This window comes from Juglans regia, chromosome 16 (genome assembly GCF_001411555.2).
Source record: "Juglans regia cultivar Chandler chromosome 16, Walnut 2.0, whole genome shotgun sequence".
NCBI classification, from domain to species: domain Eukaryota; kingdom Viridiplantae; phylum Streptophyta; class Magnoliopsida; order Fagales; family Juglandaceae; genus Juglans; species Juglans regia.
In genome coordinates this window covers 25,356,378-25,382,131 of record NC_049916.1, presented here as the reverse complement: position 1 = coordinate 25,382,131, position 25,754 = coordinate 25,356,378, and the positions used below count along the sequence as shown (strand labels likewise).

At 34.3% G+C, this 25,754-nt stretch overlaps 3 protein-coding genes across 4 annotated transcripts; 1 reads left to right on the top strand and 2 right to left on the bottom strand.

Annotated features, from left to right (window-relative positions):
* Positions 1–591: 591 nt before the first annotated feature.
* On the bottom strand, positions 592–8,020 carry LOC109003287 (putative pentatricopeptide repeat-containing protein At3g18840). The gene is given in 11 exon segments (XM_035686248.1): positions 592–767; positions 769–2,769; positions 3,870–3,925; positions 4,203–4,755; positions 5,003–5,085; positions 5,198–5,312; positions 5,422–5,519; positions 6,653–6,700; positions 7,142–7,244; positions 7,684–7,809; positions 7,902–8,020. Coding segments are annotated over 11 exon segments (3,294 nt in total). The 5' UTR covers positions 7,983–8,020; the 3' UTR covers positions 592–737.
* Positions 8,021–16,178: 8,158 nt separating this feature from the next.
* On the top strand, positions 16,179–19,132 carry LOC109003304 (polyol transporter 5-like). The gene is made up of 3 exons (XM_018981396.2): positions 16,179–16,506; positions 16,931–17,277; positions 17,835–19,132. Exons 1-3 carry the CDS (start codon positions 16,356–16,358, stop codon positions 18,951–18,953), a joined length of 1,617 nt encoding a protein of 538 aa, XP_018836941.1. The 5' UTR covers positions 16,179–16,355; the 3' UTR covers positions 18,954–19,132.
* Positions 19,133–21,270: 2,138 nt separating this feature from the next.
* LOC109003303 (DNA-directed RNA polymerase III subunit RPC8) lies at positions 21,271–25,308 on the bottom strand. 2 transcript variants are annotated; one of them, XR_004798550.1, is made up of 8 exons: positions 24,876–25,308; positions 24,673–24,790; positions 24,506–24,601; positions 23,650–23,737; positions 23,024–23,163; positions 22,270–22,333; positions 22,081–22,170; positions 21,271–21,600 (listed from the first exon to the last, which is right to left on the bottom strand). XR_004798550.1 is itself a non-coding variant. In XM_018981395.2 (8 exons), the coding sequence occupies exons 2-8, from the start codon at positions 24,781–24,783 to the stop codon at positions 21,529–21,531; spliced, it is 606 nt and encodes a 201-aa protein (XP_018836940.1). In that variant the 5' UTR covers positions 24,784–24,790; positions 24,876–25,304; the 3' UTR covers positions 21,271–21,528. The 2 variants fall into 2 exon arrangements, 1 of the variants encoding a protein (XP_018836940.1); XM_018981395.2 differs by having other exon boundaries at positions 23,024–23,108; positions 24,876–25,304.
* Between the last annotated feature and the right edge of the window lie 446 nt (positions 25,309–25,754).

Genomic DNA, 25,754 nt, shown 5'->3' with positions numbered 1-25,754 from the left:
AAATAATAATAATATTAAAAATAATATTTTATTTAAATTATTTAAATCATCTCATTTCATTTTCCTATTCAAACCAACAGTAAATAAGTTAATTCGTTTGCAACGCTTATTTAACGAGGAGAGTAGCCTGTTAAGTAATGCCGTAATGGTAATGACTTCCCCTAGGCTGATAACAACACGAGAATAGAGGAGACCTGTCGTTGGGGTCGTTGTGGCTTGCATCATGTCCAAGACTCCAACTGCAACACAGACGACAAGGTCGTTTTCCCCCCATCTTTGCTTGCCCAAGCCACGCCCCAGTTGTATCACTGGACATCTTTGCCTCGAGTGTGCATTTCGAGCGAAGCCAACGTAATCTCAACCAGAAAGTTTGTTAACGCTTGAAAAATAGTACAGAATACAGCATCAGCATGCTGTTTTTTTTTATCTATAGCATTCAATCAGGGGAAAAAAAGTATTTTTGTTTCGATTATGATATAAGATGGCACTAATAAGCGATTTATGATTTGTATTGCAAGACTGAGAAGTGAGAGAGCACCTTTTTACAAATTTCTAAGAACTGATATTTGAACGGAAGGGAAACTTACCATATGGGGCCAGTAGGATGAAGCGAGAACTTGTTAAAGATTAATGGAGGTCCCTTCATCCGGTTGTGCCAAAGCCCATGAATTTCTATATCCACAAGGCATCAGAAATTAATCGTGTTGTCATGCTGCCAATCAAACATGACCACAAATTCAATACAGTGATCCGGCTATCTCATATGGTTAGTTCTTCAGTCAAGCAGGCTAAGGTTCTATATATCTCCTCTGTTTTACTATGAGATATATCACTAGAAGTGAATGTATGAACTCTGTTTTGCACATATACCCAGCTGCAACCGGCAAGTTTCTTGATCTCCTTCCCTCTCATCTTCTTCCTTATTCTTCCCATCTCATCCCAATTGCCCTCTGCAGCATAGACATTGGCCAATTGAACATACCGAGCCCCATCGACTCCTTCACTTTCTAGTAGTTTCTCCTCCGCCTCTCTTGCAAATGCTGTATTCCCATTTGTCCTACAAGCATTCAAAAAGGCCCCCCAGATTACAGCATCCAATTCTATTGGAATCATTTTCATTAAAGCCACTGCCTTCTCCAGTTGATTAGCCCTCCCATATAGATCAATCATACATGCATAGTGGTCAATCTCAGGCAATATGTTATAGTCTGTTCTCATGGAATGGAAAAATTGCTCACCCTGTTCTACCAATCCACAGTGCCGACAGGCTGACAGAAGGGCGAGAAAGGTGACTGCATCCGGTCTGACACTTCTCTCCACCATTTCCTTAAAAAGCTGGATAGCTTCAGTTTCATGTCCATGGTGAGCATAACTGGATATCATTACATTGTAAAGCACTGAATCTCTGTCAGTAACTCTTTGGACAATCTTTTCTGCAAATGTGATGCTACCACATTTTGAGTACATATCAACCAAAGCAGTGACCAGCTTCTCATCCATTTCAATCCCCGCTCTGAGTAAGTAAGCATGAATCTGCTTTCCAGGACCAAGGTCAGCTTGTATTGCACAAGCGCTGAGCAAACTGACAAGGATTAAAGCATCAGGAACAGTTCCTTCTTTAGCTTGAAACTCACGCAAAAGTTCAAACACAGCTTCACATTGCTGTGATCTGATGTAACCTGAAAATAAAGCAGTCCAGACAACATTATTCTTCTCTGGCAATGAATCAAAAAGCCTTCGGGCTTCCACCATATTGCTTTGAGATGCATACCCCACAATCATCGAGGTGACTGCAAATGGGTTTCGACTCTCAATTGCTGAATGAACTGACTCTGCATACTTTATATTCCCACACTTGCAGTAGACATCAACAATGCCACTGCTTATAAATGGATTCAAACACAACCCGTTTTTCAGAACCCAAGCATGGACTTCCCTTCCAAGCTTCAAACTTTTCAGACCAGAGCAAGCACTCAAAACGCTCGCAAACGTATATTCATTCCATCTAAAGCCACTCTTTTCCATAAGAACGAACAATCTCAGTGTCTCCTCCCCATAAGCAATTTGAGCATAACCTGAAATTAATGTGTTCCAAGACACCGTGTCATTTAACTCGGCTTCCGTCCAAAAAATATCCGAAGCCAATTCCAATTTGCCTTCCCTGCAGCAAGCCGCCACCATTGCATTCTTCGAAACCAAGTCAACCACCCCATGATCAAATCCGCTAAACACCCACCATGCTCCTTCAAAACAGCCACATTTAGAATACATATCTATAAGAGAGCTAACAGCAAACCCGCTTAAATCATTAGCACTTTTCACCATATAGGAATGCAACTGCCTCCCATATGATACGACACCTAGCTTGGCGATCAAGTTAAGCATTGTTGTGAGAGTGAACTCATCAATTCTGATCCCCTCACATTCCGACTGCATGTCAATAAACAACTTAAGCGCATGAGCTTCATACCCATCGGTGCTTACATATCCTGACAGCATTGAGTTATATGTAACCAAATCTCTATGGGAAGCGGCATTAAATAACGCTCGCGCTTGTGTCAAGTTTTGGGATTTTATATAAGCCGAGATTATTGCATTCCAAGAGAAAGCATTTTTCTCGGGCATTTCATCGAACAATCTGCGAGCTTCGCGCATAAGGCCGTGTTTGGAGTATAAGTGAATGACTTGATTGGAGGTGAAAATGGTTGGGATTAAACCAGCTTTAATGGCTTGGACGTGATATATAAGGCCATGATTTAGGGACCTCATTCAGTCATTCACGTAGCCGTTGCTGCGTGGGGATACTCTTTTTACCTTGTTCTTGTACGGCTGTGTTTATGAACGACGTCGGTTGAAAGAATCAGATACTTATTTATACTTTCTTTTATTTATTTTTGAATAATATTAAACTCAATCTTCTAGAAATCCGCATACTCGCATTGAAAAAAAAAAGTAAAGCTTGTTATTAAAAAAATAGATTTTTTTTATGTGAATTTTAAATTTATTCACTTCTTTTAAAGAAAAAAAAAAAGAACACCTAAACTTTGTACACATTAAAACTGTACAAATCATTTATTTATTTATTTATAGATGAGAAATTACAATCCGTTTAGAAAGAAAATGCAATGCATCCAATTATAAAAATTATGATCTGTATAAATAAGCCATATCACATCAAACTACCTACTAATGAATCAAAGTCGTTTTCAATAATATTAAGAAAAGACCTAGTTGGCTTTTTTTTCTATGTTGTATTGTATTATTTGTTATACTTAACGGTTTCATTTGAATATTGAGTTAAATTAAGTTGAATTCTTTATAAATAGTAGTGAGTTAAAATAATAGAATAAATTTTATAAGATCCACTAAAGATGAATTTAGATATGTTTAGATATTAAAATGAGTTTAGATGTATTTATAAGAAGTTGAAAAAAATTATAAATCTCAAGTGTAAAGAAGCGTTGAGTTGAAAAAAATTATAAATCTCACGTGTAAAAAAGTTTAAAGTTGAAATGAATTTAGTGATTTGAAAATTGGATATTTAGATGTCAGACTCAGCTTAAAATTATATTGAACTTAATTTATCTCAGTTCAGCCTTAAGCCGGTCACTCATTGAAATTTTGCAAAACCAACCATGAAATGTATTATTATTAGTATTATCATCATCTTGGTAGTGTTTTTTCTTCCAGGATAAGTGATCAACAATGAATTGTGTCAATATACAAAGATCTTGATTTTATATGAAAAAGAGATCTCAGTCTCAGGATGCATCGGTCCATCTTGATTCCGTTGTCTTGTTAATCCAAGAAAGGGTACCAAAATACAAGAATGAAAATTTCAGAGATAGAGAACATCCTTTGACGCTTTACAACATCGGTTGATTGAACAAAACTTTGGCAGCAGAGTACACTGACCTCGCACCATCTGCACGCACAGGAAATTCACATCAGTTACCGCTTTAAGCTTTGTTTCTGGTTGTATCTTGTATGTTTATTTACTTATGGTTGATGTCTCCATGCGTTAGCAATTTCAGGTTTGTTCTGTCATCTATTTTGTTAACGGACTGGTGTCGGTGTCTCAAAATGCTATCGAGAAAAACCTGGAATCATTTCTGTCTGTGCATTGTCCAAATATCTCATGATGAGATTGTGAAATGTATATCTCTACAAATTGCTTGTAAATGCGATATATGATCACATACCTGCAATTGTGGCCAAACTAAATGCACCCGGCACATTGGCTTCTGCCTCGACTGCAGCTTTGGCTGCTGCAATTCCAACTGCCACGCTCTGCATAATATTTAAACCTGCACAAATTGAAGCAAGCGTCCCACCAACCAAGCAATCACCCGCCCCTGTGAGCCTCACAACTGATGCAGGAAGGGCTGGGAAATGCACCGCAAAAAGATGAGAATCCCTTTCCAAATCTGTAGCATCATGCCAATGTGGCGGACAGCTTGATGTCACAACCTTATAGAGCTGTCCAGAAGAATCAAATGCCTTGATTCTTTCCAAATTGGCTCTCTTGACGGTTGGCCCTCCTCTAGAACATAAGAACACTCCATCTGAACCAAGGGTTAAAACAACCATTCTTATACCCTTTTCTAGCAAAAGCCAGATCGCTGGTTTCAGCTTTTGGAACAGTGACTCTGCCGAATATTTATTCCCCCTTTCAATTGGAGGAAACACATTTGCACAGGACAAAGCATTTGCCATGGCAATAAGTTCATCTTCATTAGGTGAAGCAATGCTTACCTGCATAAACCTCCATATTAGCTGGAGGCTGTGCAAAATAATTGAACAAAGTGTAGGATCAAGCATAGCATGTGCTACAAAAATAAAACCATATGCCAAGTTTTTGCTAAACTAAGTCCTAAATATAGAATGAGATGACAGAGCAGAACTCAGAACATATAGAAAAATACCACTTTCTCAAAAATCCCCAAGCAAACCAAGATGAATTACTGAAAACTTATACTCATCCGGGTGGCATGGCACTCACATACTTGGCAACTGAAGCAATTCTTCTGGATTTTGAAACTGATACAGGCTCAAACCACACTGGAATGTTAGATTCAGCTGCAACTGAGGAATACCCAGATAGAGATAAGAGATAGATGAGAATGACGTAAAATCAGCAGAGTCAATGATCCTAAAATTCCAAATAATAAATGTCTTGGAGAGAGTTTATAGGTACTTTGGCAAGACGCTTCTAAAGCAAGAGGACTCAGGTTTGCATCAACCATCAATATTGGAGCAGTACATATATTGTCCTTGAATTGTTGAATCCACTCAGGTGTAAGAAACTCTTCCTGAGTTATGGTTAGAATAAAAAAGTATCATGTCCTGAAGGTACTGTTCTTAAAATTATATAAGTTGGCAGATTAGCAGAATAACTAAATCCATAAAAAATCAACTCACAATAGCTTCCACACTCGCAACAGCAGCTGCCAACTCTCCATTTACATCAAGTATGTTGCAAACAACCGGAGTCACTACATCTTGTTGCTTCCGAATCCCTACTCCAAATAATATTATGTCAGAATAGAGCAGTACGATGCTTTGTACTGATAATGTTTCAATATTTTTTTATTGGCACCAAGTGTCGAGAACAAAGTCTTCATTAATCCCGGGCATGCACAGGCTCAGCAAAGAGTTCCCGCAAGTGCACTTCGGGTAATTCAAGAAAAAATTCCCCCAATCCGATGGCCCCATAAATTATATCCAACCTTATTCATTAATGTTTTTATCAATATTTCCATCAAGACAAGAAGGAAACAAAACTTCCGATGTTACTAGTGGCTAGCACTGAACTAATTCTTCTAAAAATATATGTTTTCTTTTCACATCCAGCAGCTTCTACCAAACACAACAATGGTAAATTATATATGCATTATAATAAATTTCCTATTTGTGCCTAAGCTTATAAATAAACATCTAGAATTTCAGAAACACAAGCCAGTCACACTTGTCCTCCCCCTCTTGAGTTTATGTATCTTCAACTCATTTTTACAAAACTTATCAAAAAAAAAATTCATTTTTACAAATTTGTTTTCTACAATCTACATTATCTTTTCTAAGTATTCTTGTCACTCAAAACTTCCCAATCCATTCTCAATATTTTACCATAGCCAACACAAGCATGCTGGCACTACACTACTCATCATAGAAGCCACACCAGCAAATCCAATGCGAGGAAAAATTCCAAGGAAATATTATGGTAAGTACCAACAGTCCACCTTTGAACTGGGACTTAAGAAACATATGAGTGATACTGGCTTGTTTTAGTGACAGAAAAAGCCTTTTTGTGCTAGAGGCTTATCCATCCCAACTTAAAACAAAACTGTTAGTCAACGTAGGAGTAAAGGCACCTAGTTATTGAGTTTGAGTACGTTTGGATGTTGAGTTGAGTTGAGTTGAGTTGAGTTGAGTTGTAAATAGTAGTATTTGGTAGGTCCCATTGAGATGAGTTTAATTTTTTTAAGTTGAGATGAGTTTAACTTTTTTGATTGAAATGTATGAAATAGGTTGAGATAAGCTTTGGCTCAACAACCAGATACAAAATTTAAATATAGATCAAGATTTATGCAATTTGGAAAAGAAATGGTCTCCACAGATGACAACTAAAGGCTGTAAACATGAAAGGGAAAACCTTCTGTTGACAGCCCAGCAGATTTCCAGTGTTGTATCAACAAATTTCCTGGTAAGAGAAGTGAAATCTGTCAGATTCAATGGAAGCTATACTGGCTGTTGGTCAAATTGAAAGAGGATAGAAATGGCTAAACAACTTCTGATCCATATGTAAATCAGTTCTGCTAAAATGTAGAGATAAACAGGCCAGTGATTAGGTATTTTAATGCACAAGGATGGATATTTCTGAATTTAATACATGCTGCATAACATCCGTGTCCCAATCCGCATTCAGGCTGGGGGAAAGAAATGGAACCGACAGATTGATTATGCCACACTTCCAAGAAAATATAATGTTGGATATAAAAATATTACAAAACTCTCGGATAACCAGATTGGATTCCTACGTATGCAAGTATAGTGTAAGCTCCATTTACATCTTCAGAACAAAATTGTCTTCCGCATTACGTATCTGTCAAAATAATGAAAAAGAGAGAAACACAAAGCTCACCTGCCATATCAAGACCCACAGCACTAATCATATAAGGCTTTGTTCCGAGCTTGGACATGCATTCAGCAACATTCCTTGCTACACCTCCTAGTACATAACGAACCTAAACAGCAGACTCGCTAAAGTTAAGTTTCCGGATAATACATACATTTGTGGATGTGTAAAAATATAGAAAGGAACTTCTTTTCCTATCATTTTAACAGTTTGCTGCACATGTTACCATTAGCTATAATCCACACCTGTATTTGTATTTACAGAGAAACCAACTCTTCGTCAATTAATAATATCTAATGGAAAGCTATAAATAATAATAATAAGAAGAAGAAGAAGAAGAAGAAGAAGAAGAAGAAGAAGAAGAACTTGTAAATGCGTTTATAATAAATGGTAAGTACCAACAGACATTTGAAAATTATTAAATTACTAAAAAAATATAATAAATACCTATACTCAAATGGGCTCTTGTCCATAAGAAATTGACATAATTGAAATACTTTTGAGCCAAGAATAAGGGAAAAAACCGAAATTACAATTAAAAAGAATACCTTTCCAGGAGTGGTTGTTCTGGGATTTGCAGGCATCGAAGGTGTGGCATGAATGTCCAACACCATACCTCCTATGATCACAGGTTCAGCCTCACCATTTATCGGCTGCCCACCCTTTAGTAAAATCTTACAACCCAAAAGAAAGTCTCAATATCGTGCAATTTATAGTATATTACTAGGAAAGAGGGAACGGAAAAGTGCGAACGAAGTCATCTTACAGGAGAAAGAACGGGATTAGGTCGTGTCAGTAGGAGGTGACGAGAAATAGCCTCCACTCGCCTCTGAACACTGCTCTCCATTTTCGCTTCTCCGAGACCAGCCAATAGGAGACTGGAGTTCCGACTCTCAGACAACGATCACACTTAGTCATGGACCGGACTTATAATTATTTGGGGCAGGTCCAGAAAATATGGGCTATAACGTTTTAACAACGGGTCTGAATTATATGGCTAGCCCACTGAGGATGGTATTTTGGTAATTCTAGTGTGAAAAGAAATTTCTATGAACGTGCTATAATTCCTCTTTAGGCTTGTGATAGCTGTCCATCCTGGTCCCTGGATGATGACAATGATGATACAATTAATTTTGATCGTTTTATTTGACCGTTAGTAAAAAAATTATATTTTTTTTACTTAATAATTAAGAAAGTAATTTTAAGTATATTAGTATATTTTTTTTATTTTTTAAAAATATCTAAATGTATTAAAAAAATGAAAAAAAATGAAAAAAAAATACTGGACTGTACATCCAACGGTAAGAGTGGGGTGGCAGAGTAGCCCCACTCTATGTGTATATATATACACATATATATATATATATATATATATATTATGTATGGTGATGAAGATGGTAACAAAATTCATCCCAAAAGTCTTGGGGAGTAAATTGGTTTTAACAATCATTTATTCTAACAAGAGTATATGAATAAGTTCAATAACAATTTTTTTTTTTTTATTGATATTGGGTGTTTAAAAATAGCGTCTCGACTAATTTCAAAGATGTACAGGCTCTTGATAATGAGTTTTTTCACAAGTACGCTTTAAATAATTCAAGAAAAAAATCTATGAGTCTAATGACTATAGAGATTGTTTACATCTAAAGAGATTTAAATCTTAGATCTAGAGAAAGCATACCCTCAAACCCAATGTCTTTAACACTTGAGCCAACCCCTAAGAATTAAGTGCAATAACAATAACAAAATCCTCTCAAGTTGTTATTCAGGATTTGAAAACTTTAAATAAAAATACGAAATACACGAGATAGATCACCTTACTATATTTATTGAACATTGAACAATAACAGATTGTACGTTGAATTGAAAAACTTAAAAATGGTACGTAATCTTGCCTTAGCTAGTATGTTAAAGTACTCAACTCAAAGACATGGAACATTGTTCGACCAAACACGACTGTCCGGTCCATCCATGCATTCAGCCAAGTTGAGCCAGACACATGCATGCATGCAATCCAACTGAGTAAACAGGGCATGGACGGACTCGACGAATCTCCTAATTCATTGGATTATAAAACTTTAAAGCTACGAGAAAAGGCCAAGGAGGTCTCAAGGTCAGTACCAGCTACATTAATTGCATGTGAGGACATTTAAATAAATAAACATTAATTAATGTTTGGAGTAAAAAATCTTTGGTCACATGATCACGTGTCTTCTTGGTATTCAATCTCAATGCATCTATGCATGTTCCCCCTATGTACTGAGGAGAGAGTCCAAGCTGCTTAGCTTCTAACGGCCATATTAATGAATAGAAAAAAAAAATTGAGAAAATGACTGCTGCTGCCACCATGCATGTATGTGCTGTAATTTCAAATTTGGGATTTGGCAACGATAATGGGTTGGGTCAGAGAGAGAGATCAAACGATGATCTGATCATATCCAAAAATAAAATAAAATAAAAATAATCTCGATTAATACATATATATAATTCAGAAAAATGTGAGGTGGCCGTGAGATTTCATATATGTCAGTTTCTAAAAGATCCCCATACATACATACATATATATATATATGTATATGTATGTATGAAAATGCTAAACAGACAGAAAAATTCTAAAACCGCGTTAACCATAGCATCGATCTCCAGTTTATTATTGAAGGGTGATTAGTTGTTTGGGATGCAAATGATATTGATAATTTCTTATCGATTACATTATTATCGTAAATATTTATTTTCATCTGATCAAATAATTAATTATAAATAATTATTTCGATTTCAGATGAAAAATCTTGCAATTATGTATAATAAATTAAACTAGTATTAAATTAGACATACTCATAATCATGAAGTAGTTTAATTTATTATATTTTTTTTATTTAAAACCTAGTATTAATGCTATTATCATGCATGCATGCATGCAGTGTAAATGTCTGTCACTCCACACTGATGATGATTTTGAAAACCTTCTCTCCTCATGTGAACGATAATAATAGAATAATGATATATACATAATATATTGTACAATACAATATATAATAATAGTATAAAATAAAATATTTTTATAAAATTATATTATTTTTATAAGATATTTTATAAAAATATCTTTCATTTAAAACATAATTATGTAAAATATTATACTTAAATCATTTTCCATAATAATATACGTAGAAAACAATATGTCCATGCTGCATGGGTGTTTACTTTTGGTCAGAACGCACCAAACTCCTCTTATTATCATTGTTATAATTACACAATAATTATTATTATTCGATGTTGATAGGTATAATAATTATACCTATAAGTAATACTTGTTGAGTTGTTACCTCTAAAACAAGATAATCTAATTAATTTTGAATACATTAAAACAATATATAAATAAATTATCCGGTGGCCATTAAATGACAAGAAGAAAAATCTAAAATATTGGTTGTTCAATGAATATGGCTTTGTTTTTGAACACTAAGAAAAATAGAATTTAATTAATAATTCAGTGACAAAATTATTGAATGTGTCTTATTAAATATATGAAATAGATTGATCAAGACTCCAACAATTATTAATGGTTGATTTGGTTACATAAATTAAATTATTTTTTTAAACTCTCATATCAAATATAATAAATAATTTAAATTTTAAAATAAAAATAATATTAAAAATAAGATTTTAAAAATATTTTATTTAATTTTAAACTTTTTATCTCATTTCATTTATTAATCTTTAACAAAAGACAGCTTTGCATGCCTCCAAAATCCTTTCCAGACCACAGGCTTTCTTGACTTCAAACTTCAAAGTTCAAACTCTTGGGACTTATTAAAAAAGGTTCAAACTTTTGGGCAATGCGTGGAAAAAAAAAAAAAAAAACAGACAGAGAACTAATCTCATCTCATCTCACCTCATCATTATAACTTTTTCAAATCTCCACACAAAATAAAATAAACAATTCAACTTTTTCAAATCTCAAAACAACAATAATATTAAAAAATATATTTTAACAATATTTTATACAATTTTTTAACTTTAATCTCAACTTATCTCATCTGATCTTATTTTTGAAAACAAACTAGTCCTAAAAAGCTTGTTTGTATTATCCACGAACTTGGAAGAGAGTGACAAAATAGTCAGAGTCCAGAGACAACGATGGCAACGGGAAAAATTTCAGAGCCACGTGAGTTGGACTTAAGCAAAGCACGTGGACCCCTTACATAGTACACATGGCTGGTTTTTTGCAACTTCACGTGTACCGGCACTGGTTCTCCAAATGGGGCACCGGCTATGTGTCTGCTCCGACGTGCTAACTGCCAAAAACTGTCAGATATTTTGTTCTATTTATTGTTATTTAATCATTTATGTGGAGGAGATCTTTTTAAAAAAAAAATCGTGAAGAAAACAATTTTCTAATTATTTTTTATAAATTAATCAAAGAGTAAGACGAGAGATCAATAATTGTCATCAATCCCATTAAGATACAAGATAAATCAGCCTTCAACTTCTCTGCTCATTTATCTCATCTAATTATATAAAATATAATAAATAATTTATTTTTTTAATTTTAAAATAAAAATAATATTTTATACATCTTTTAATTTTAATTTATGATTAGCCGATGAAGTCTCATCGATAAACAATGATATGCGGCCTCCTCGTGAATTTCTTGATCAAGCTCAGCAGTAGTACTTCAACTTCCATCGCTAAAAGTTTGGACCTCGTGAGGAATTTGGATCATTTTCATGCATAGAAAAGATAAAGTTACGTTTAAATAATGAAATGAGATGATATATAATTAATTAGAGAGCAATGATGATCAGAGTGTAAAATATAAGGTGCATGAATTACAAGACCTTAAATTAATCATGCCTAAGCTGGCTGCTCTAAATTAGTTTTCGTCAAAAATAGAGAAATATTTGAAAAAATGTTATTTAAAATTTATAAAAAATTTACTTCTTCACATGTCATATTAATATGTTAAAAATTATAAAATTTAAAATTTAAATTTAAAAATAAAACTAACAAAATGAATCTTATAAGTAAAAATGTAAGTAAAAATTATAAATATATATAACTTTTCTCAAATATTTGAGAAGTTACGCATCGAGATTGGATGATTTTTAAATATTTCACTTAATTAATTAGTATATATAACCAATTAACTTGATTATTCAGAATCAATATATTATTTAATTAATTTACTATTATTTATCTTATCCAGCTGATCTGTACATGATGCATACATGATGCATATATGGTAACGACCCTTTTTTCTTTATAATTAACGATCCTCTTATATTATATAAAATTAATAAACTCCATTTTTTTTATAAAAAAAAAGAGTACACATTATATTATTATATATTAATGCGCAATGCGCATCTAACAATTGAAGTAGTACTTAACCTGTCATTATCGTAAAGCGTTGACGACGTGATCAGTTTTTCATCAGGAATTTACTGTTATTTAATATTCAAACAACACGGATACATTATGAGTAATATCGCGTACAAATATATAAATATCGTATAATTATTTAAAAAAATTAATTTATTATTAAAAAATTAATTTATTATATAAATTTTATATTTATTTATTTTTTAATAATTATACGGTACTTACAGACTTATGATTGTAATTATTATTTCTTCTATATTATGTTAATAATCATTCTGTCTTGTAGCGAACTATACCCACCTTCCGGTCCCATCTTCCATCTTTCCGGCGTCTTATAATTATTTTGGACTTAAATTAATATATATATGATGTATGTATGTGTATATATATATATATATATATATATATATATGCATGCATGAGTCAAACAAGTCGGTGATCAACACTCTTAAATAAATTATAGGGATCGATGGATCCAATTTTTCTTAGATCTTGATATGTTTTGGACTTATGATCATCAGCATATATGACTACTCTCGCTCATAGAAATTAAATTATTATGGAGTCCTGTGAGTCATTATATGGAATCGTGAGTAAAATTATAAAAATGGGTCCATATATATATATATATATATATATATATATAATGTTTTGCAATGCATGCAGCCAGTTAATTTAGCTATCTGCATCGATGTTAGTCTTTTTTTGCTATATATATATTGTAATTAATTTAAAAGTAATTTTACATACAGTCGTAGAGTGCACAAGTATCGTGCAGTCATTTTAAAAAAAGTAAATAAATACAAGATTCATATGAAAAGAAATTAATTTTTTAATAATAAATCCTACTTTTTTTTAAATCGACTGTACGATATTTGTGTATTCTATAATTACATATAACATTACTCTTAATTTAAATAAGTCAAAGAAGTTACTGTACAGGTGGCACATATGTTTCCTGTACTTGGCGTTGATCTGGCGGTATTGTTGGATCAATATTCGAGAAATTTGACTTTTGCAGTCGGAAAATAATTCTTTGGCACCAAAATATCGTTGGTTCGATTTAATAATTCGATTCGATAATAATTTGTGACCATTCCTTGGTAGTTTTTCAATGAGGTTTGAGACACATTCGCTTCGACTTTTTGGCCGTTGCTCCTAAAAAAAAAAAAATCTTGATTCAAGAATTACCAGACAGAAAATTTGATTGAAGTTTGTGCGACAGATTATTTATGAAAACATACTCATTTTATTAATGAAGCGAAATTATAACTGTTACTTATCAATATATAGAAAAATCTAGATTATAAGTCAAATTACGTATCAGTATTGGAACTTTCTCACACATAAATTTCTTTGTAACAGACATTATTTTAACTTCTTAACAAACTCTCTCTTAATAGACAAATCGCTTTATAAAACAGAACTTAAAAGTACTTTTAAGACCCCTTCTATTCTTTCTGAGAGAAAGAATAAGGAACACTGTAATGGACACGTAATCCAATAACCTATTTTTATTATATTAAATTATTAATAACTAAAATAACCAAAAATAACAAATAAAACACATTAACAACTACCAACTACAGAATCACAAGTATCGGTGTGACCCGTATGTCTCGCCTACAAATAAAACACGTCATGAGCTCCCTATAGCTAGCTAGCTTATCCTCTTTTTTCTGTCTTTCTTTGCTTGACTTTAAAAAAAAAAAAAAAACAAGAAAATAACTCAATGGAAACTTTAATATATATATATATATATATATATATATATTGCAGTCTAGCTAATTTGACGTAGTTAGGTACATATATATATATATATATATATATAGATATATATACTTTGTGATCTGTTTAATCATACGCGTTACGTTGTCCTACCTTTTTAGTGTACGTACGTGTTGTACAAGGGTTACGTAGTTGACGATTGACATGATGTACATTTCATAATGTGGTAATTGTGGGATATATACGTTTGTGTGGTTAACGAACATTTCCGTAGAACGATAGGCCAGGCTCTAAGCGAACAAGTTTACTCGACGTACAATCTAGTGCTCAAACTTAATTAGTTTGTTTAAACTCAAATTTGACCTTCATCACAAACATAAAATTAAATGCAATTATTGAACTATATATACATATATATATTTGTATTAATCTTGCTAATTAAGTGACTCAACTAATGTTCATCATGTACAAACTCGTAAAATGTTCGACTCATAATTGGTACATTTGAATGTTAATTATATATAAATATTATATGTTATTATATGTTTATATAATATAGTTTACTAGAATACAAAAAACACAACTGTATATCTTAATTATATGAGTCATATAATTAATATACTATATATATATATATATATACACATACACACACACATTATGAACATTATGAATCTGGTCACTGCGTGTTTGGACGACCTAATGGTTAACTGCTCTTGATTTTCTATGGCATATTAAAGTGCAAGCGAGATACCCGAGCAGTAGTACTAGTACTCATGGAATGATGTCCGTTGATTTACGAGAATGAATTTTTCTATTCATCATTATCACACACTACATATTATACATAATATTTTTATTTATTTATTTATTTTTAGTTTTATTAATCTTAAACTAATTGAATTCTCCTACTCATCATCCATACATCACATATTTAATAAGAGAAAGAAATAAAAAATAACAATAAAAATAAATATGATGTATAGTGTACATGATGTAGAGATCATACATGATGAGTAGAATTTTTTTACGACAATATGCATTTAATTGGGTTGGGCAACCAATATTAATTAGTGTCAACTTGCATCAACATTTATATAATATGCTTAATTAATTTCTTGGCCGGGAACTTAATTAATTCCCGGTGAAACATTTGCATATTTCTTCGCATGACACGCGGGAGCTAGGCCATTATTGGTTGGTACCCGCCAGAAAATTGCGAAAACGTACGTTAAAAATAAACTTTTTCAAGTATGCATATTAGATATCGATGTAAGTTAAAAAAAAAAAAGTGGACAAAGAGTATGAATAAAAATAAATTAAAATTTCTTAATGTATATTAATTATTAAAAAGGATAAAGATTATTTTTATTTAATTAATTATATATCGTTCTTTTATTTGAGGGCACGTTCAATAAGTACAATTTTTTCTAAACCACACGTGCAAAATAATACCATATTCCAGCCGCTTCTAGCTAAAGCTAAAAAGTGAGTTTTGTGGAGGTTTAAGGATTAATTTGGATAGTGAGATAAGATGAGATGATTTTAGATGAATTGAATAAAATATTATTAGAATATTATTTTTTAATATTATTATTATTTTAGAATTTTAGAATTTAAAAATATTAAATTATTTATTATATTTTATGTTAAAATTTAAAAAAATTATAATAATGAGATGAAGTCGTATTTCTATTCAAATAAGTTATTAGATAATGAATTAAGATGATAAAAGTTGAATATATAAAATATTATTAGTATATTATTTTTTAATATTATTTTTATTTTAAAATTAATAAAATAAAATTATTTATTATATTTTAATAAAAATGTAAAGTTATAATGATTATATTAAATGAAATGATACGTGATCGGTTGAGATTCTTTGATCCAAACAAAGTTCTATGGTAGGGGTGAAGCTAGCAATTATTGTCTATTTAAGCAACCGGCCTAGCTCCGAATCTCACCGCTGGACAGCCAGTACTGCTGATTCGTGGCTACTTGAGTTTATAGATAAGCAAAAGGCAGTACCACAAAGCACTCGGATCGCCTCCGATAGAAACCGCCGGCCTCTTATTCCATCTTTCTATAGTCTAGCTGTCTATCCAAGATGGCTGACCGGAAAGCTGAAAAAAATAACATTTCCGACCAAACCCAGAAAAGTATTGTGGATTTTGATCCTCCAAAGAAACCCAAAAGGAACATGTATGCTATTGCTTGTGCGGTTTTGGCTTCCATGACTTCCATCTTACTGGGTTATGGTCAGTAAAAACTTTGACCTTTTGCGCTATATATATTTAGTATCATTTTTTTTGTATAGGCTTTTTCGATTCACTGACTGTTCATTACAAATATTTTTGTTGGGTTTATTAATGGTTTATCGTTATGGCTGTTATTAGTTTATTCTCTTTTGATTTCATTGACGAGGTTCCGCTAGCAAAGCAGTAGTACTCCGATAGAAATAAGTTTCCATTTTTCTTCAATATTTATGAAAACGACTATATCCCAAAGCACGGGGAACGCTCTTCTGGGACAACTTTGGAAATTACAGTACTTAGACATGAGATTTCTATCTGATTTTCTCCGGAAAATGTTTCCTTGGAAGTGGTTTCTGATCTGGTTTTTACTACGTTTTCCCAACATGTTACGTTGTCCGTCCTGATCATCTTTTATATGTTGCTTCAGATATTGGAGTAATGAGTGGAGCAATGATCTACATAAAAAAGGATCTGAAAATCAACGACGTCCAGGTTGAAGTCCTCGCCGGGATACTTAACCTCTACTGTCTCATCGGCTCCTGCGCAGCTGGCAGAACATCCGACTGGATAGGCCGCCGCTACACTATTGTGGTAGCCCAAGCAATCTTCTTCGTTGGGGCTATCCTCATGGGCTTCGCCACCAACTACGCCTTTCTCATGGTCGGCCGCTTCGTAGCCGGTATTGGCGTCGGTTTTGCGCTGATGATCGCCCCGGTTTACACCGCCGAGGTCTCTCCAGCCTCCTCTCGTGGCTTCCTCACCTCATTTCCGGAGGTTCGTGTGTAGCACAGTAACTATATATCTCAACGTACGCCATCCATTTGTGATAAAAAGTTACACCCAATTAATAATTTTAAAATAAAAATTATAGTTATATATTACACAGCACATATAATTTTTTATTTTATTTATTTTTTAATAAATATATAACATATAAATAATGAGTACAAAGAATTCAACTAATTTTAAAAAAACTAAAATTAAAAAATTAAAAATAAATATAATCATGTATAATGTATCATGAAATGATAATTTCAAAAACTCATTTTAAAATTCTTTTACGCACGAGCTATGCATCTTTACATATAACAATTTATAATTTAAAAATTTCTATTCATCATTTTTACATATTACATATCATATTTATTTTAATTTCTTTCTTATCAAATGTGTTGAATGATGAGTTAAAAAATTTAATTAATTTTAAAAAAATAAAATTAAAATAAATTAAAAAAATAAATTATGTGTAGAAATTATGAGTAACAAAATTTTTATAATTTTATATATTTTCCCAGCAAATGAACTCGATCATCTCCACGTGTTTTGCACAGGTATTCATCAACGGTGGGATAATGCTGGGCTACGTCTCGAACTACGCTTTTTCTAAGCTCCCAACTCACTTGGGCTGGCGGCTGATGCTCGGAGTGGGTGCTGTCCCCTCTGTTATGCTTGGAATCGTCGTTTTGGGCATGCCCGAGTCACCCAGATGGTTGGTCATGCAGGGTCGACTGGGCGACGCGAAGCGAGTCCTCGATAAAACCTCAGACTCCAAAGAGGAGGCTGACATAAGACTAGCCGACATCAAAGGAGCAGCCGGCATTCCAGAGAATTGCACGGACGACATCGTTCAGGTGCCCAAACAGAGTCACGGCGAGGACGTGTGGAAAGAATTACTCCTCCGCCCCACACCATCCGTTCGCCACGCCTTAATCGCAGCCGTAGGTATCCATTTTTTCCAGCAATCATCAGGTATCGACTCGGTCGTTCTATACAGTCCGAGAATATTTGAGAAGGCCGGTATCACGTCGACGAACGACAAGCTACTAGCGACAGTAGCAGTCGGGTTCACGAAGACCGTGTTCATTTTGGTTGCCACGTTCTTGCTGGACAGGATCGGAAGGCGACCATTGCTCCTTAGCAGCGTTGCCGGCATGATTCTCTCCCTCGCGACACTCGGAATCGGCCTATCAATCATAGAACACTCGGATCATAAGCTAATGTGGGCGGTGGCTCTGTGCATCGCCATGGTGCTGTCGTACGTGGCGTTCTTCTCGATCGGGATGGGACCCATCACGTGGGTGTACAGCTCGGAGGTCTTCCCGTTGAGGCTAAGAGCGCAGGGTGCGAGTATTGGAGTAGCAGTGAATAGGGTGACGAGTGGGGTCATCTCCATGACTTTCCTATCACTGAGCAAAGGGATTACCATCGGCGGAGCCTTCTTTCTTTATGCGTCCATCGCCACTGTGTCATGGATCTTCTTTTATTTTATGCTACCAGAGACACAAGGTCGAACCCTGGAGGACATGGAGGGATTGTTTGGTAATTTCGGGTGGAAGTTCGCTAAACTCAATAAGAACGAAAAACAACAGAAGGAGGAAGTTAATCATGCTGCTGGAAACGGCAATGGGAAAGGTCAGATTCAGTTAGCTAGGGACGAGTACGTCGACTAACTTGCAGTACGTTCTAATAATTAGGGCAAAAAGACCGACTGTATGCATGCATCATGTTCGGCTCCAAGAAGATAGATTTTACTGGGAAATTAATGCTATGTATATTAAAACTCTTTTCATGCATGTACTTACTTACTACGTAATACGTACATTGTACGTGTGATAGAAGTATGCATCAACTCTTGAGTACTTAATTCTTATTAAAAAGAAAAAAAAAAAGATCTAAATATAACAGAAGACGTGAGACAATCATAGTTATAAATATAACATATATAATTGATCTCGTACAAATTACATGATCTCGATGATCATAAAAAGTGATGGTTTTTATTTATATATTTTGATGGGTTGTAAGGAAAAAGTAAATCATGAGCAATTGGAGATCAGTGAATAGGTGCATTAATAGAATTAGCTTGCAAAACCAAGTTTATAAAACAACAATGACCAATGCGCGGAACATGCCTAGATCATGAGATCATGACCGATATTAATTAGCAAAACTGGTTTAATTAATGACTACATGACGATCGATCGAGAGTTGGGAGTCATCAGGTTCCTTTCGTATGAATAAGCAGTACTACTGGCTATTCTCCTAATTAATGGTACTCAAATTACCTTTCATTCTTTTTCAACTTTTGTTTTTCTATCGTGAACAAAGATCATGTATTAATGTTGGGAGGTAATTAACGTGTATATCTGAAAACTACCGGCCAATTTATAAGTCTGCTCATGCTGATGAATTTTATGTCCGAATGGTAGAGAATTTGAGATCAGGAGGCAGCCATGCATGACAATGCCCATCTTAAGGGATAATTTATACAACAAATTTTAATTAAGAGATCTAAATCCCAAATTCGTTGTGGATTATTATAATTGAAATAATTAATTAAGTCCCATAATTCTTTTGTTTATGATCTTTCCATTTTTTTTTTTTCTTTCGGTGGGTATGTAATTTTCCCAGCCAATAATGCGATCTTTGACTAAGATGATTTGCTCTTGTCATATCATTGAAATCAATCCAAGATTCTCGTCATATATAATTGACAACCTTTTCGTCTAATATTTCTTTTGTTACACTCGTACACGTTTTGGGGTTTGACAGCTTCCAAAGTAATTAAATAACTAGTCTTATTTGAATGGCCAGCTGTCACATCTCAATTAGGTGTCCTGACCTTTCAAAATGTGGCAGCTCGGCCAAAATTATATTCACCTGCCCATCATGTCTATATATATACTATGAATATATATATATACAAAAAAAAAAAAAAGAAATCCAAAACAATGTATAGTCTCTGTATTTTTCATTGCTTTTATGTATGCATCCATACTCTAATATTACTCTAGTTACTCTTTACCTTCGCACCAAAAGGTGAAAAAAAAAAAAACTGGATTACTCCAAAAGTAAGCGATGGATGAGAATGCAAAATTCATCCTACTACACGGGTTCTTTGGATAAAACTTGATAGCTAGCTAGGGTTCTTAGGATTCTTCGTGGCTCTAGGGTTGTGATCATGTCGATGAGGCCGGATTCCTGGATGCAGAATTTATTGGGGAGATGAGTCGTCGTCTAGTAAAACAAATGGACAAACAGGTGATGGGCAGCTAGTAGCCAGTAGCGAAGCTCCCAAGGCATGTGATTTGCAGAGGAAAAAGAATACCATGAATGATATAATATAAATAGGATGGAGTCTGGGAGTCTTGCTGGGGGCTGAAATGATAATATATTATATCTGACAGTCACGAATGGTTTTCCATCATTCAGGACATTTTGTCTTGCCTAGCTTGTACTTACTGAAATGAAAGAGCCAAGATCAATTTAGTAATGATATATACTGTTTGAGAAATGATACTTGCAGTCGTGAGCGTGCAGTCGTCGTGCAGTCGCTTTGAAAAAAGTGAATAAATAAGAGACCCACCTGAAAAGAAATTAATTTTTTAATAGTAGACCCCACTCTTTTTCAAAACGACTGCACGGCGTTTGCGAATTCCACGACTGTATGTAGCATTACTCTAATTTATAATTTAACCCGACGTATTACACCATCTGTCAAGCATCGCATAGCATTCTCTGATAATATAAGTCAAAATTGAGTGCCCTCTTAATATTAATAGATATATACGAGAGATAAATTAATGCACTTTTCACGTTCCGATTAACACCACATTAAAGCTGTGCTGTTCGGGTAACAATATTAAGAGTGCAGTGCTTTCATCAAAGAAAAAATCTATTCACCTTTTCAAGATGTAGCATTAAATAATAGATTTACAAGTAAAATATAATAAATAATTTCTAATCACCTAATGCCACGTCACAGAATGATGAAAGGATGATTGAAATTGAGATGATGAATAACATTACTCAAAGTTACATTATGTTTGACCCTTCGTGGGCAATCAAGGAAGGCAAAATGATACCATTTGCTACACAAAGCATAGTAACAATAGTTATAATTTTCTTACGTTATGTTTGTTTCAGCTCCTAAAGAATCAGCAAAAACATCCTACAACCACCGTCGCTTCATAATACAGCCATTCTCGGCCAGTTTGGCTTGCTTTGTCAAGAGAGCCCAAGGGCTTAAGATTCGTCAGTCTGTTCTGCACCAACCCACCATGAAATGGGCCCCAAACCGTCATCATTAATTGATCCCTGAGAAATAAAGATAATATTAGAGATACTGCTTGAAAGATGAGAATCACCATTTGCCAAAGACGAAGCGACTAACATATAGTTTGAAACACTGCTTATCAGTCCCAACACTTTCTGTGGCAGGGGGGGTTCCCTCAGATTGGATTGTACAAAGATTTTAGTGGTTATTGTCTCCTACGCAAAAGAAAATGTATATACTAAGGGATGCCTACAAAAGTAATCTAAATTTATGTGTCGTGTGTAGGTGTGACTTGTGAGTAAGGGTTGTAAACTATGATAGGGCCTCACCAACTTTTATGTTCACATATGATGAAAAACGGGTAATTGACACATTAAGATGGTTCTTTATTAAACAAAAAAGTACCAAAGTATGGAATTTAGCTCTTTTTATGGTTGTTCATAGGCATTACAAGAAAAGTACGACATCAAGGAAGCTAAAACAAGAGTAGTCAAATTATGAAATTCATGGGATGAACTTACAGTAATCACCATCGGAGCAAATGGCTTAGCTTCTTTTGGCTTCTCAATGGGAATTGGAGGATAACTTACATTATGAACTTGGAACTTGATCTGCCATTTTAAAACCAGAAGTTAGCAAAAGCTAGCACTTCAGATGTTTGACAATACCTACATAACTTATCAGAAGAACAAAATAGCAACAATATGAACCTCATCAATCCCGTCAATAACATATGGTTCTCCACCATACTCCCATTCCCACATGCCTTTGTCCCTGCAGTCCGTACAGTAGCAACGCATGGTGAATTAAAGATGAGAAATAAAATAAACAAAACGTTTTATCCAATAGATATTTAAAAATTCTCAAGCACCATAAAGTAAAAGAATAAATTTCAACAATTCCATAAGACACCAAGATTTAAGTGGTTTGACCTAAAAGGCCTACATCCACTAGCGGAGATTATCAAGAAGACATTTAACAGCCAAAGATGAAGTATAAGAGAGCAGAGGTAAAAATCACTCGAATCCATAGCCTCAATAGACCCAAATCCAACTAACACACGAGAATTTTCTAACAAGAGAGGAAATAATCTACAATTTTCTCTAAGCCCTTGAACCCTGAGATACTAAACAATAGCAGTCATCTCCTTTCTCTTCTCTTGCGGCACTACTCACAAAAATGAGGCTCTCTCTGTATGGCTCCCAAAAAAGGGAAATCAAAGGTCCTTGCATCACTTACAGATGCTCAAAGACAGTCAAGTGAAGAAACAAATCCCATATGAGACTTTACTTGCCCAACAAGTCCAACTTTGCTTAAACATAGGCTCCATGTGTAACTCTTGAAAAGCATAAAAATAATTGCATGGAAGTTACTCCACACTCCCAACACAAAATAACTTATGCAGGATTTGGCAAAACATTGTAAAAAAAGAAGAAAAAATATTAAACCAAGTAGGGACCGTACCTTTTATTTGGGTCAGGCTTGAAGCGGGATGGATTTGGTAAAAGATGGACAGGTATATAAATGTCATCAAAAAACCCAAGTGATACTGCCATGTATAGAGTCAACATCAGTATGACATAACTATGCTAAATCTCAATTACCTGCAAAAAGAAAGATGCATCATTTTGACACTACTACCACCATTCTCATTAATAGTTATAGCTTTCGTTATACGCCATGAAAAAAATGAGTACTCTGCCAAGCAAAATATATGACCAGATGAAGGCAGATGATATACCATGTTACCGTCATTGAAAACAGAGATGCTGTCCTAAAATATGCTTGTGAGGTACCTACTTAGAAAGTAATGATTTTCATATTAATCTAATCAGTGTCCTCGACTACTATCCAGGACAAGCTGATTCAAATCAATTCAGGTTAGTTAGTTCCTATTCAAGGATGAAACCAGGAGATTGAAACTTTGCCCCACACTTTAACAAAAGCCCGAAAGAGAAGCACAAGCATGCATTGGGTGCATAAGTAATGAATAAAATAATACTTACAAAATCGGAAAGAAGGGTTACAAAAAAGAACAGATGCAGAAGTGCTAGGCACTTTAAAGTCAAGCAAGTAAGGGCAGAACATACAGCGTAAACCTGTAGCATTAGATTCTTTAAGCTTTGCAGCAATAACCTCTCCCACGAATGGACGAAACATAATGAGTCTGAAGACAACCTGATAAAATATAAAAACAAGATCAAAAAGCCATTTTATGATTAAAACCTTGAAATTTAGGGATGCCCATTCTGGCAGGTTTGGGGGGTGAGATGAGAATTTTGTGTTTTGTTTTAGTATTTAAAATATTATGTTTTGGTATTATTATTGTATTGAGATTTGAAAAAGTTGAATTGGTATTTGAAAAAGTTGAATTGTTTATTATATTTTGTATGGGGATTTGAAAAATGTGTAATGATGAGATGAGATGGGATGAGAATTTTGTGTCTCATCCCACCTCCCAAACCTGCCCTTAAGTGAATAGATGATTAAGATCTTATAAAGTAATCAGATACCTAATAAAGCTGTACATAATAAAAAAGCAACCATAGTCACAAATTTACTTAGAGAGAGGAAACAGAAAGAGGTACTAATGAAAACTAGTATAGTAATTTTGGTTTCAATCGCCAGATATGTTAAAGTCAGCTATTCATGGTTGATACCAATACAGCTTCTCTCCCCTACTCATAACTCGACTGAGTGACGAGTGTATGTGACTTTGACTTTGAGTGCCTGGTAATTAGCTATAAAATCTTAGCTAATGTGAAGACGGAACAAGAATGGTAATTGGCATTGCACGGTAACTTTTTCCTTAACGTAGGTTTAAAACCCACAAGAACAGGGGGAGCATAAGTACACAGGGAGACCTTGCACTTAAAACCCTAACGTACATGGAAAGCATAAAATGATCCCTAAAACAGTACAACGTAATAATATAATCAAGTATACCGTATAGGTTGCGGCACCATCACTGGGAAAGATAAAGCCACCTTCGATAGATTTGATATCGTAGACGGAGACGCAAAGCCCCAAGTTTGCGATAACCTTCAACACAAATATTAAGTTTAGATAGATCAAAGTCCAGAAAGAGTGAACCGAAAAACCATACAACAGACCTTATCCAAGAAAAGTCTTTCAAGCTCTCCCTTGACAGCTTCCTCGATAGGAAGGCTAAGGAGACTCGGCGGTACGCGAAAGGTGTGCTCGATTCGGCTAAGGTAGAACATTGGGACCCTGTTCAAAATTTATAATCCAAAATTATCTCAATTAAACGTAAAACAAAACATAAGTGATGAGGATGAAGAGCGGAGAGACTTACTTGGTGGCGGCTGATTTCTAGCGGCAGATTGAACAGAGATTGCGGCTAGGATGGTATTGACAGTGCACTTGTCGCGGACAGTGAAGGGGAAAGAAAAGAAGAAAGGGTGCGGGCGCTCAACAAAAGGGAACAAACAAGGGGGCGGTAAAGGTCACGTTCAGCTGCGAGGATAGGACGGGATTAATGTCAGCAGTGGCGAGGCAACTGAAGGCAGTGAAAGGGAGGGTGGTGAGGTCTATAAGATGGTGACAGTGGGAGGAAGGACCAAGGTTATGCTGTGGGAGCGAGGGCTGGAAGGTGGAAATGAAGGGATGGTAATGGCAAGGAGAGCTTTGAAGGAGGTCATAGACAAGCCAATTTTGCCTGGGATCATGAAGATGCGATGGCGGACTCGACGATTAAGCGTAGAATTTGGGTACCGTGCGTTTCATTTAATAATGAAACACTGCGTTTCATTAAGCTTGACGGGACTGCAATAAGAATCTCTATTTGTAATCAATTTTTTTCCATTAAAAAAACACATTTGAAATCAGCATACATTCTTTAATATATATATATATATATATTATAATCCTATATAAATGAGGAGTAATTTGTAGAATTAAAATTTATTTAGAATTAAGTGACATAATTATAATAAAATAGTTATAAACGTGGTTACGTGATTGATTATATAATAAAGTATAATTATATAGGATATTGCTAATTACTATCATTGTAGTCAGATAAGATCAATAAACATTTCTCATTCTGGATTGCTCTTTTTTTAAAGAGCGTTTTTACTATAATTGTAACTAATTGATTTGTAAATAAATTACGATTTAATCAGAGTTTTTTCAATGGAAAAGTTGTTTTTCTGGTACGCTCTTTACGTCCAAC

Bases quoted from the DNA above. Each gene is read 5' to 3' on its own strand.
- LOC109003303 (XM_018981395.2), bottom strand. From the start codon at position 24,783: ATGTTCTACCTTAGCCGAATCGAGCACACCTTTCGCGTACCGCCGAGT. The intron at 23,738-24,505 runs GTATACTTGATT...ATATTTTATCAG, and splicing joins ATGGTGCCGCAACCTATACG to GTTGTCTTCAGACTCATTAT. The intron at 23,109-23,649 runs GTATGTTCTGCC...TATACATGGCAG, and splicing joins TAATGCTACAGGTTTACGCT to TATCACTTGGGTTTTTTGAT.
- LOC109003304 (XM_018981396.2), top strand. From the start codon at position 16,356: ATGGCTGACCGGAAAGCTGAAAAAAATAACATTTCCGACCAAACCCAG. The intron at 16,507-16,930 runs GTCAGTAAAAAC...ATGTTGCTTCAG, and splicing joins TTCCATCTTACTGGGTTATG to ATATTGGAGTAATGAGTGGA. The intron at 17,278-17,834 runs GTTCGTGTGTAG...TGTTTTGCACAG, and splicing joins TCCTCACCTCATTTCCGGAG to GTATTCATCAACGGTGGGAT.